The sequence below is a fragment of the Pezoporus occidentalis genome, unplaced genomic scaffold (assembly GCF_034315485.1).
Source record: "Pezoporus occidentalis ecotype Australia unplaced genomic scaffold, CSIRO_AGI_Poc_V1 ctg19, whole genome shotgun sequence".
NCBI classification, from domain to species: domain Eukaryota; kingdom Metazoa; phylum Chordata; class Aves; order Psittaciformes; family Psittacidae; genus Pezoporus; species Pezoporus occidentalis.
The window spans coordinates 11,721,688-11,735,207 of NW_026913748.1; the positions used below are offsets into that span (position 1 = coordinate 11,721,688).

A 13,520-nucleotide genomic window follows, 5' to 3' on the forward strand; every position below is an offset into this window, starting at 1 on the left:
CAAGGAACAAAAATTCCATTAACTGTTAAGCCTAAATAATTCATCTTTTGGGAAACTGCTGTGGTACAAAGCCCTTGAAGCTAGAAGAGCACATCAGGTGTGCTCCTATGTGCTTATTCTGTTCTTGTAAATCTTCTGTAGGCATCATTATTGTCAACTGTCAGAGGCAGGATTTTGAATTATCCAGTATGGTTGGTCCTATGTTGTGTTTGTAATCTAAATAAGAATAATTATCCTAATTCATCAGGAATTGATCGAATTGCTCTCATGAGCACTGAGTAGTAGTTCACTGATGATGAATTATGCCTCTCTCTGATGCTTCTTTGCTGCCTTTCTGCCTCCTGGTTTTTGCTCCATCTTTCTTCTCTCCTAAATAGCCACTACAACATCACTGTTCACATGGACTTTTAGTTTAGGTAGCGTCATTTCTTTGGAGTCCAAATTTTTGTAAAATTCCATTAAATAGTGTTTTTATACATGGCTGAAGAGTGTCAGGAACAGATATCTGTTTATGTAACCAGTCTCTGGCACTGTATGAGAGAGAATAATTTGCGTACATCATGCAAAGCAGAACCTGGCACTTGTGACAGTAGCGTTGAGATGAAACAGCTTCCTACAACTACTCTCAAGCAGATCGGAAGGGGAAAACATTTACAAAAACAGTAGTAAAAGAAGAAAACGACTATAAATGCAATAAAGATGAAAGTAAGCATACTGTGAATGTCATACAGTGGGTATACTGGGAGCATCTTGTAAAAATTCATGGGTTGTACCAGTACTGTGCAGTTTCACTGGCAGCAGTGATGGTAGTAGTGGAGTAGACTGGTCTCTGATGTTTATGCTTTCCTCTTCAGGTGCGGGTCACCTGCTTGCCAGGTACCTGTTCACTGAAATCAGAGATACAGCTGGCTCCAAGACAGCCACCTGAGGTCTGAATAGCTGCAGAGTTGTAGCTACATGGGCTTCAGCATGGACTAGGCACTGGTTAGCAGGGGGAGGACCCAGAGGGCCGTTGTGAAACATCTGGCAATCCCAGCCAGCTCCAAATAGAACGGTTGTGTGGGCCCCTCCTGTGTTCGTTGCCAGTGCTGACGGCACAAGTTGTGCATGTAGTGGTGGAAGGCAGAAGGCCTGGGGAAAACCTGTCTTGCAGCTGGAGAGCTTGGTAGTGATGGGAGGGATAAACTGTGAGGTGTTTGATGTGTCAGACAACTTGGATGCAAGAAGGAGGAAGTGACTCAGGGACTGAAAATGATGAGTTTCTTAATGCTTGCTAAGACAGAGGGGTAAGAAGAACGTGTTGTCCTCGGTATAAATTATAGCACAAGCATTTAACTGTCTCTGGCTGCTAGGCACAGCGTATGATGTGGGGCCATCTGAGGGACGAGCCATGGACCAGGACTGACCCCTCTAGACGACCTGGCCCTGCGGATCGGTGCGCGCGAAGGTTTAGCTCCCGCCAGCCTCGTCCCCGGCTGGGGCGCTGTCGGTGGTTCCCAAGGGCGAGGCGGGAGGGGGAGGCGGGGGGCGGTGGCCGGAGGTGTGCCTGCCCGCCGGGAGGGGCGAGGCGGGGCACCCGCAGCCCCTCGCCGCTTTACCCGTTGGCGTCCGCCGTGCGCACCGCCCTCGCCCGCTGATGCAATCGGAGCCCGCAAGCGGCTGCAGTGGCCACGGCGGCAGCGGCGGCAGCGGGAGCAGCAGCAGCAGCCGCAGCCGCCGCCGCCGCCGCCGCCGCCTCGGTGGAGCCCGCAGGCGGATCGGCCGGCCCTGAGCCCGCGCAGCGTGCCGCAGCCGTCGCTGCAGCGGAGGCTCAGAGATCACTGGGGCTTCATCAGGGGCGCTGCACGAAACGAGCGGCGGTCCGCTGAGTGTCCGCTTAGCCGAGCCAGGGAGGCACCGTCCGTTTGCCATCATGATCAAGGTAAGCGAAGCGGGTTTCCTGCCAAAATCTTCTCGTCCATCCTTCGGGGGATGCGGAGTAGCAGAGGGGCTTCTCCTTCGCACACAAGGAAAGCTGTAGTATACTGTTTGTATTTACAGATCTTAATGCTCTAGTTTGCTGTTTACGCTTTGCGAAGGAGATTTCTACGCCCGAGAGATTTATTGCTTGAGATTCAGAGGCAGGATGTGTGTGATTCTTCTACCTCTTTCCATGTTCTTTCATTGCAGATAGCATGTGTGAAAAAAAAATAGTGAGTCGGAAGGGAGAAGGGGGGGAAGGGAAAGTGTATAATTTCCTCGGGAAGGGGGGGGGTGGGGGATATTTCTTACTGTTTATTTGTTAACATGGGACTCTTAATGTTCAGAAAGAAAAAAGTTGCAAAGGATATGGTCTGCTGGCAGGCATTATGGGTTTTTATGCATGTGAGTTTATTGTAGGCCTAATGTCTGCCATTGTAATAAAATAGACTGGGTAAAATCCAGTGACATGTATTTAGAGGTTTTGAGTAATTTGAGAAATAACTTTAAATGGTGAAAGACAAGTTGTCTGTGGTAAACACTAACATGAGAGATGAGCATCTGTGGGAACTAACCTTTCGTAGATGTCATGTTTATGTTCTTCTGCTTACTGAGGCTGATCTGGGGATTAAAAAGAAGTCTTCCTTGTCAAGACAGAGAGCATGGAGATAGCACAGGTGGTTTTCAGTTAGATTGAAGGAACATCACAGCAATCTAGTACCCTGTGGAACAGCTGCACTAAGAATAATTCATGGGTTTTGAAGAATGTCTGTGCTGGGCTGACTGTGAACTTCACAGCTGCAGCCTGATGCTAAAGTTAGCAGCTGAGATAAAGCAAGACTGAGTTGTTTGCTCTCCTTGGGTAACTGTAACAGGTGGAATAAGGGCACAACAGGAATGTGACTAGCTTCTTCCCACCACTGATAACAAGTGTTACTCTTATTCCATCCTAGGTCTTATCAACGTTCTCCCCTGGGTGGGTCTAGCAGTGGTGCAGGTGCTACTGATGGTGGTAGAGCTAGAAGGGGGGAGCGCTCCGGAGGAGGCTCTCATTAGTTCCATTTTCGTTTTCTTCAACTGAGGAGTCTCAGACCAGAATAGCAGAAAATGGATCTGAAACTGCTCAGGGGAAATACGTAGCAGCTACCCCAGCCAGAATGCTCAGGGACAGAATTCAGGTGAACCAAGGAGTGAGACACACTGTCATGTCTTATACCATTTTTGCTGTACTGTTGTCTGTCTAGGCAAATGGGCATGACCCTGGTCTCCAGGGTGTTACCCAGCACCTGGCAGTAATGCGCTGGCATGTCCATGCAGAAAAACAAGTGGCAGGCAAGCCATAGACGTACCTGCCTGTCTGCTCAAAGCAGGGCTGACATCTGCCAGGTAACAAGTGATAGGACGAGGTAACAGCCTCAAGCTGTGCCAGGGTAGGTTTAGACTGGATAGTAGGAAAAAATTCTTCACCGAAAGGGTAGTCAGGCATTGGACAGGCTGCCCAGGGCAGTGGTGGAATCACCATCCCTGGAAGCATTCAAAAAATGTGTAGCCCCTAGTGACATGGTTTAGTGGTGGACTTGGCAGTCCTGGAGTAATGATTGGATTTGATGATCTTAAAGGTCTTTTCCAACCGAGTTGATTTTATGATTCTCATTGGGTTCTTATCTTCACAAAACCTAACTGCTTTATACTTCTACAGTAGAGAAGACAGGATGAAGCAATAGCTACAGCAGTAAAAGTACACTCTTGTCACTTGCAAGTGGTGTAGCCTTGGGCATCTTGGTTCTGTCTGAACCTTTTATCCTTTTTTTGCACCATTTGTTCAGACTGCAAGCTCTTCAGGGTTATGGCTGTCACTGTGTATTTGTAGAGCATGCATCAAAGGTGCAGAAAATTGCCATTTAATTATCACTATACTCATGCAAAACCCAATAAATTTCTAAAGGTATCAGTAAGCAACAGCACTATTACAGCTTGTTTGTAGGTCTGTAGGCTGTATCCTTGTTTCAGTTTGATAGATGAAAATAATTCAAATGGAATTCACTAGTGATTAATGTATCCCTGGGAGAGCAATGTTAGGAAAGGAGCTCATTATTCATGTAAGCACTCAGTTACTCTGAATTTGTTCAGCCATTTTAAAACAATTTATTTGGTGTGGCTATGCAAACAAATCAAAACAGACATTACTTTCATTGCTTCCTTATGTTACGCTGTTTCCTTAAATGAATAATCTCAGCTGAATGTGCAGCGAACGGCAGATTATCAGTAGGTTTGGAAGCAGGACCTTTACTGTTAGATTAAAAAAGTTAAAGGCTCACTGTTAGAATGAAGGAGCTAAGGGGTAAGTTCTGTTTGGAAAACTTGCACATGTGAGGACTGATATCTTCATGTCACTACAGTGACATACCATGTACTTCACAGTCCTAGATCAGCTCATCAGAGACTTCCATGAGCTCAAGCTGCTCAGTACTGTTTGTGGCTTTTGATAGTAAATTGTGGCTATCCAACTGCCATGATGGCTGTAATGCACGGATTAAGTGAACAGCCTCCAACTTGAATGTCTGAATTTCAGTGATACTTGGGCATAAATCAAAGTAGCATGTAACCCTAATTTCTTATTCATAGTCACTCACATACTTGCAGGTTTATACCTCCAGTTCTTACATAGGGTGAAGTGAATGGGTTGTCCCATTTATCTTTGAAAGAATTTCATTACTTTATGATTTTAAAAATTAAAGAAGAGGTAATATTACCTCATGAAGTAGAGCATCTGCTGTAGAAGGGCAATTTAGGATCTATTACAAAATGCTGTTGCAGATGAAAATCCAGTGTTATGCTTATGGAAAGACCTAATATTGCCCTTTGGTGTGTGTATCAAATGATTCAAAAGGTCAATGTGAACAAAATAGTTGAAACTATATTTAAAATTATCAAGAAGTTTTATGCGTTTGTCTTTTGTGCATATTGGCCCATAGTTTATTATTGTTTTTACAAACTAATGTCATAATACTCTTCAACAGAGTTACTCATTTATTTTCTTCTCTTGAGGTCTGCAGTTTGCTCCAAGTTTTATTTTGGGGTATATCTAATGCATTAATGAAGTGAAACATATGACTTCTCAGTAGGTACACAGCTATTGCAATTCAGTTTGCTTATAAGAGCATTTCACCTAATACTTGATAAAAGCAGTCTTAGTAAGCACAGAAAACATTGGTTTCTTGTGGTATATGAATTGGGTTTAATTCCACAAGGTTCTGATTGTATGAATTTCCCCCAGCATTCAGAGAGATTGGTGCTGCACAAATCATGTCCACTTGCTAAATTATATTCGGACTGTTGTCTGAGGAGTCATCACTTCTGTAATAAATGCGTGAGATTGCATTGTCCTTACTGAGAATGACCTTTTTTAAACTTAATGCTGGGAGGCTCAGGGAACTGGGTTTGTTCAGTCTGGAGGAGGCTTCTGGGGTGACGTAACAGCAGCCTTCCTAAAGGAATCTGAGGAAAATCAAGGAGATGGGACTGGGCTCGGCGATCATGTACAGTAGGAAGACAGGAGGCAGTGCCATAAATTGAAGTCAGAAAGGTTCAGACTGGATATGGGAAAAATTCTCCCCACAAGGACAGTCAGGGAAATGGAATGTGTTGCCAAGAGAGGCTGTGCTATCTCCATCGTGGGAGCTCTCAAAACCCAACTGGATAAAGCCTTGAAAAACCTGGTCTGAGCTGAGCTGACCCTGCTTTGAGCAGGAGGTTGAACCTCCTGAGGCTTTGACATAGGATTAGTACATGTTGTCCCAGGGCTATGCTTGCTAGGCTTTTTACAGTATGAAGAGTTCCATGCAAAGATGCTCTTTAAAGTTACAAGTACAAGCAGATTTCTTTGCAGAAGGTAATTTCCTTAACAGGTCAGTATAGTAGTAATATTTTTTTTCTTCTCTAGTGTCTTGAGGAGCTCTTAAGTGCTTAACAGAAGAGGTTGAACAGCAGTGGTGCAAGTTTCTTCACAAGAATGCTACTTTACTTGGACATTTTTGAGTTTGTGTATTTGTGTTGTTTTTTTTTGGGGGGGGGGGGGTCGTTGGGGAAGGAGGGATTGTTGCCTTGGTTCTTTACTTACTTCGTTAGGATCCATGGTAAGGTTTATCAGAATTCCATCAGTGCCTACCACTGAGTCAGGAGAGAGGACTGTACCTCCTTCCTACGCTCTCAACACCTTCCCTTTAAGTATTGTACTTTCTTTCACCATCAGCATCAGAGACCTAAGCTAGTACTACTTCTCATCATCAGAATACATCCTGGCTTTGCTGGACTTCTTTTTTTCTTATTCTTCAAATACATGCTAAGAAGAGAAATTCTTTAAACGAGAATTATTGTATCAGTAGACACTGGCCATGGGAAGGGAAGAGGTATGTCAAAACTCCTAGTTATGTTAGTTACAAAGGGAAGGTTAAGGGGATATGTCAGGGATTCAAACGCTTTTTTTTCTTAAGGTTGTGTCTTTTATGATATTGCTGTCTTTTTTAAAAAGAGCAGCTTCTTGTTTTGAAATGAATTCACAAGGTGGTCTTTTTACTTCTTTTCAGTGCAACTGGCTGCAAGTGAATTTCAATGCACTGTTAAGAGTTCTTACAACTTTTGAAAAGGTTCTGTCTGTAATATTTGATGCTGAATTGTCTAAATTGTGTAATTTTCCCTTAGATATGTGAAAAATAAAACACTGGCAAAACTGTATGAAGCACTGTGGAAAAAGGATATCATTTTGATTTTCTGGAATGTGAACTTTAAATGACTGCATCTTAAATATAATATATAAATACACCATACAGAAGTGCACATCCTACTCTTACAACAAAATTATTAATTCACAAGGTTTTATACAGCTGCATATTGTCATGCAATTAATTGAAGAATCACGTAAAGTCCTCTTAAAATCAGCAGTAGTAATATAATTTCTGTTGATGCATGGAATTTCTTACCCTCTAGTAAAAAATAAAGGAAATTCTTAATCAAAACAACAAGGGGAGGAGAACTTGACAGCAAGTTTTAACACTTGCAGTATCTTCAACATATGCAGAGGTTAAGGTTTTGATCCTGGATGAATAAAAGCATAAGTTACTTTTTTAGTAGGGTCTATAGTTTTAAAACCTTCAGAAGTACCACGCTAATGTTAAAGAATAAGCCATCAAGATTTATTAAGATCATCAAAGTATCAAGGCCACAGTCAGTGCTACTGTTAAGGGTCAAACCCCTGTGAATCCTGCCCTGTGCTGTGACAGTGCCTACTTACAGACTCAAAACCCCACTTCCTTATTGCTAGAACCTATTGCCTGAAGTATACTGTGTGAAACCTATAAGAAAAGTAGTTGTATGCTAGTATGAAAGTGTCATGTGAGCTGAGTTTATTCCTTACACAACACAAAATAGCAGCTGTAGCTTAGGGTATTATAGCATATGGTTACTACACAGGCACAATTTTTACCACATCTGTACAGCTGCATATATACATTTATGCACACAGAAAACAAGAATCGTATTGTATCCGTGTTCTCATATATTTTGGGCGTTTATCCATCATCAGTACATCATTTGTTTTGTAAGTAAGAATGGTGGTTAGATATGCTGTATCCTATTTATATGTGCATGGGAACTAAATTGCAAATTCTGCCCTAAACTTGAGTTTAAACTTAAACTCTCTTTAGAAAAAGAAGTGCAGTTTGGGAGATGAATGAAACAGTTTCCCATGCCTGAAAGTGGTTTGTTTCTGTAACCGTAAAGGAAGTCCATTGGATCATTTGACTGTATTTGGTTCAGTTCAGTTTTTCTTCATTCTTTATCCTTCTGACCTAGTTGTGCCTTTTTCTAAATCTGATCCTGTGCTGTAACCCGGTCCATGGCCCAGGTTTCAGTTCTGTAGTCTTTCTTTCTTTCTTTTTTTTTCATATTGACAAATGTCTCTGCCATTAGAATAGCTTCATCTTGAAATATTATCCTTTCATTACCTTTTTAGAGATGATTTTTGGCATTTACAGGTTGATTCTCTTGATACGTGGAGGCAGAAGTTCAATAACATTCCTTTCTGGTTCTCCACAGAGCTGAAAATGCTCATTTACATTTTTTTTTTCCTTTTGAATCATCTTTTATGTGTTTTTTTGTTGTAGCCAACAACATTTTAATCATGTCAATTGGGCAAAATATTTATTGTGACATACATATGAAATTAATGTTCTGTCCTGCCACTTTCAGGTGAACTGGATTGCAACAGTGGACAAATTGTATCCAATTCTAAACTGTTTTAAGATGTTTAAGTTTAGCTTCATAATTTCAGAAGTGAGAGATATATTCTAGTCAAGAGCATTGATATTCACATGGGTTGAAGCTGGGCAAAACCCTTGATTCCTGGGGATATTACAAGTAGCTAATTTGTTAATTTGGATTTATTGAGCTGATCGGGGCTGGTTGATCATTGATACAGATTTTGAGCTGTAAGAGGACAAGCCTACATTACTTACTATAGGCCTGTTTATTGTCTTCATTACTAGTGCTATTTCTTAGTATTTCAAAGCTATCATTTTTCTAATAGAGACTGTATCACTCTTATGATGGTCTTTTACTATGCTATCATTCTAGCAAAGGGCCTCTGTTTGCTTTGTGTGCTTAATGCTGACACCTCTACAAATACCTCATCTGTGAGCATACTTTTCCAAGGCCACTTTTAATGTGCTGAGTGCTATTTTGCTCTTAAATTCCCTGGGCAGAATCCAGTTTGCTCTGGGCACTGTCAACAAATGATTGGGGATTTCAGATGAAGGGCTTGCTCACAGGGTGTTTAGAAAAGACACATAGGGTAACTTTAATGCAACTCCAAAATTTTGAGTGTTACAATGTGTGATTTTTTTTCCCTGTCATCGAGCTGTTACACAGTTGAATATATACCAAGTAGGTGGAGTATCTGCTTTGTCACTAGTTTAAAATGTTTTACCACTTTTGAGTAAACATTGTCAAGAAAAGAAGCTTCTTGTGTGGGCACTATCTTGGAGGTTTTTTACGTCCAAGGGAATAATGTGTGACTCTGTATAGTGACACTGTAGTTGTGCTCTGCTTTTCTTGGCTTGTTAGTAAGCTTCTATGGGATTATTTACATTTGCCTGGTGTGGTGGATTATGTTTACTACTTTTCACTGCACCCAGCGAAGCTCATAAAGACTACAAAGCAAGAGAAGTTCCTAGCATATTCTGAGATGGACATCCATCATGCAAATATGTTTCCTCTCTCCAGTTTGTTAATTTGAACAAAACCAGAGACATCATTGTAGGTTCTGTCTTCAAACAGGTTTCAAGGATTTTCTCTGTGGGTTTGCTTGTTCCTAGTGCCTTTTACATCAAGGGGAAAGCTCCAACTTCTTCTCTTTGTTGAAATGTGTCCAGTTAAATCAAATTAAGGCAGTGTTTGAACATACAGCATAAGACACGTCACAAGGATGTAACCCTGGCTTTGGTAAAATCCAGGGAGAAATCTCCCATTACTTCAAACTAATCATGCCAGCCTTAAAACCTACTGGAGCTAGTATAGGCAGGTCTTCTGCAGCCATCACCCGTGTGCTGTTATGCAAGAAGCTTCCATAAGGCATAGCTGTGAGTAGAGTGCACAGCCAAAACCACATCAATCATTTACACTTGTTCTTCCTTGAGAAGACCTGTAATGGATATGATGGGCATGTCTCTGTAAGGAAGAGGAACTATAGATTTACTAACTCAAGAGTCATGCACACTCTATTCTGGCACCTGTCGACCTCCAGGCAATTCTGTGAAGCAACTGCCAGCCGGTGTTTTATGTATACCAACCAGAGGTATGCCAATGGGAAAATCTATGTCTACATTTCCTGTCTGTAGAGGAAATGGATATTTGTACCTTCCTTCACTTAGGTGTTGTGACTGTAGAGCCAGTATTTTAAGGTTTCCAGGTATTACAATTAGAAGATTCATTTAAAGCTTATAAATAATGAAGGTCTCCATTCTTCATCTGGAACAAACAGTAAGATAAATGCAAGCATCATGCAGATCAGCTCTCCATTAGAATTAAGGAGAAAGTACAGTCTTTGCTACACATCTAGATGGCTTGCATCACCCATTTAGAGAGAGCTACTAGATCACTCAGTCCACTGTAAGCCATGAAACTTCGTGTCTGGGTCCTTCTACAGCACTGTGGCCAAATGTCAAGGTAGAACACATATTTAGGTGCATACAGTTCTGCCTGTGAGCAAAAAAAAATGTGACTATGCTCAACATGGTAGAGAAGCATGTTTATAAGGAGTACTCCTATCTAGCCAGGCAGAGTGCACCAGAAGAACTGAACCCCTTGAGATCCCCAGGTTAGATAGCTGCTGCCATGCTTTATCAGCTTCATCTGTTGGACATTAAACAGCTAAACAAACCTTTTGGGAAGCAGGGAACTGCAGTAACAGCCTAACACAAAACAGAAAGTCATACCTCTTGTGCTTTTGTACCAGTGGCATTTGATACCCAGTGGAGAATTAAATAAGCCATGCAAAGTTATCAAGGGTAGATGTGATATGAAGCCAGCATATGTCTGCCCTTTACAGACCAGCAACCACAGTTGCATAATGTTTCATTGTACTCGGTGTTATTTGAGAGCCAGTTGTATAAGTTACTGATTTATTATTTATAGTGGGACTGTATACAGGACTTGTGGTGAAAAAAGTAACTCCTTTATCCCCCAAAAGCTGCTTTTTTTTTTTTTTTTCCTTCCACCACAGCTTTTGTTTTCAGTGTGTGATTCATCATTGCTCAGCATCTTATGTAAACCTTTATTCCAGTGCAAAATGGACTTAAATGGGACACGGTCTGAGCACTCTGAGAATAGCTACAAATGACCCCTTATACAGGCCAGTGATTCAGACCTAACCCTGTGTTTCTTCTGGTTCCACTGTAGTTATGAGGAAGGTTGTAAACAGGAGTATGTCTCTAAATAAAGGTTCTTGTCTGCTAGCTCTTTTCTTTAAGCGTGTCAGTTCTCATTTTGGAATCCATCACTGTCTCTGCTGTAGTTTGTTTTTTTTCCTTTTAGTTTCTCCTAGGAGTCTACAATGACTTATTTGCAAACTGCAGAAGCTTTGGTCTCCTGCACTAAACTGTATGCTTCCCCTTCTAAGCCCTCAGCAACTTTTCAGACAATGATTTTTTGTTTCTGCTGTGTACTCATTCATGTTATTTACAGTATCATTTGGTAACTGCATCAAGACAGTTGCCTTGATCTTCAGCTGCAGGATTTGTATGTAGTTTCTACCATCAGGGAATTTTATAAATAAATTGTAAGTTATATTTTATTCATCTTTAAATCAGATCTGTACTTTATCTGTACAGTTGTCTCAGAATAAAAAAAAAAAAACATATAGCCAGGACAACTGAATCCCTGAGCAAATTAGCAAAATATCTTTTATAGTGCTTAGGCTCATCTTTGCTGGTATAACAGTGCAGTTAACCAAAGTTACAGGATACATGTTTAACTTTACTATGAAATCTTAAAATGCTAATTTAATACCCAGCATTATAGAATACATGAGCAAAGAGAAATGTTAGAGAAAATGTAATGAACACAGGTTTCCTTGTGGTTAACAGCAAAGCCCTTTTACAGTGTAGGGGAAAGTATCTATTAGTATTTATTCCTTTTCTTGTTGCCAGTTTGGTGTAAAAGAAAAAAATCTCATATCAAGAACTAGGCCTAAACAATAAAACCAGGCAACTTTCAGAATTTTCATTTATCTTGTTTGAGTAATAACTATATCCCATAGCCATGAGACACTATCTAGTTAGAAAACAGGCAGATGAATTTATAGGTCAACTAGATCCAGCTGGTTGTTTTAACATGTTTTTCTTTCTGCAATTCTAGCAAACAATGCACTTGTTAAAAACCTAATTAATGCTAGAGCAGACAAACAAACCAACAAAAGAGGTACTTAGAGGCACTGTTCATAGGAGTGAGAGATGGAAGAGCTCCATTAGGTCATCTGCCTGCTCTCCAAATAGTTCAAGGCTGTTTTCCTCTATCAGAAGGGAAGAGTTGGTAATAAAGATAAAGGAAATGGCATGGGGGAGTGACAGAGCCACAGGAGGGTCATAGGAAGGAAAAGAAACAAGAACAGTGTTAGCACTGGGCTTAGAAATCAAGGCTAAAGCACTTTGCATTTGGAGGTCATTTGTGAAGAGGATTTCTTTTACAGTACTTGCCTATTTCTGTAAAGAAAATAGGAAGAAGGATTTTATCGCTCTGCTGTAACTGTATTAAGACAGATTCAACTACTGAATAAAGGGACACCACACAGAGATGTACAGCTGCTTTATGTCCCTTTATCCTGATGAGGCTAGTGGCAGGTTTTCAACATCCTTCAGTTGGGAAGGATCACGCTTTAGACTCCGTGTTGTGTAAGTGTAATTCACAGCTCATCTTGTAAATTCTCTGGAATAATTTTAACCTGAAGCTGAATAGATCCTATGTCAGGTTCTTCTTAGAGTTAGTTAAAATAAATTTTCTGTTGAAAATAATCTATTTTCTGTTGCTGCTGAACTCTCTCATTTAGTGTCCTGATAATCAAATTTGTCAAGCACATGTTCTTTTTGGATTTCAGTAGTTATCCTTTACCTTGCCTAGCCTTGCTACCTTGCAGGTGAACTGATACAAGGTTTCTTGTACAACACGTTAGGCATTACTGAACTCATTCAAATACTAATTTAAGCACGAGTTAAAAAAATTGCATTGTTTACTAGAGAGGTTTCTCACATGAGTGCTGGCTGCAGTGACTTTACTTTGGCAACATTGTCCTGCATTTATTTGATCTTCTGAAACCTATTTGGTCTGCTTTCAGACTTGTGATATAGCTATAAATGTTGCTAAATATGAATCTTGGATGGACTAGCTGAATAATTCCATCTCTTTTTGTTCTGTGTTTTAAGGTTTTTCTAACCAATAAGTTGTGCTCATGTAATCTGAATCGTCTTTCATGTAAACATGATAAAAACAGTGATGCTTTTTTTATGAGGAGCATATTTCAGTTTTATCAGAACTACTTAAATTGCTTTAAATTAAACCAAATGAGCTACTCAGGCCAAAAGATTAATGCCTGCATAATCTTTTGGACTAGTTTAATGATAATCTATTTAAACGTAACCTTACTTTGTGCAGTGCGGGTATCTTAGATTCATAAACTCTTGCTCATTCTAAGCCCTGAAGCTTTTGCTCTGATGCAAAATTATCATTAAATAACGAGGAAGCTTTCCTTTTCTGCTATGCTGGTTGCTTTATTTCTTTTCTTTGTTGTGTATTGTTATTACACTGCCTCACTGTCTAACCAACGTTAGTGCCAGCTCAAGGTTGAACAAGCAGCCACAGAAATGTGGTAACACCCAGCTGACAAGGCATTAGGGCATATATATTCGGGAAGTGCAAATCAACACAAATGAGAGCTCTTCATGAGAATTCTTGGTGAACTAAGTAAAAAGCAAAGCATTGAAACAGCACATGCCAAATTGTCCCTTTTTTTCTTT

General features: G+C 40.7%; 1 protein-coding gene across 1 annotated transcript in view; it reads left to right on the forward strand.

Annotated features, from left to right (window-relative positions):
- The first annotated feature begins 1,792 nt into the window (after positions 1-1,792).
- The window catches only part of BCAT1 (branched chain amino acid transaminase 1), a 64,472-nt gene continuing 52,744 nt past the window's right edge, over positions 1,793-13,520 (forward strand). Inside the window, exon 1 of the mRNA XM_062616795.1 lies at positions 1,793-1,921. Coding sequence (XP_062472779.1) covers positions 1,913-1,921 — 9 coding nt within the window. The 5' untranslated portion in view covers positions 1,793-1,912. The remainder of the gene's footprint in view (positions 1,922-13,520) is intronic.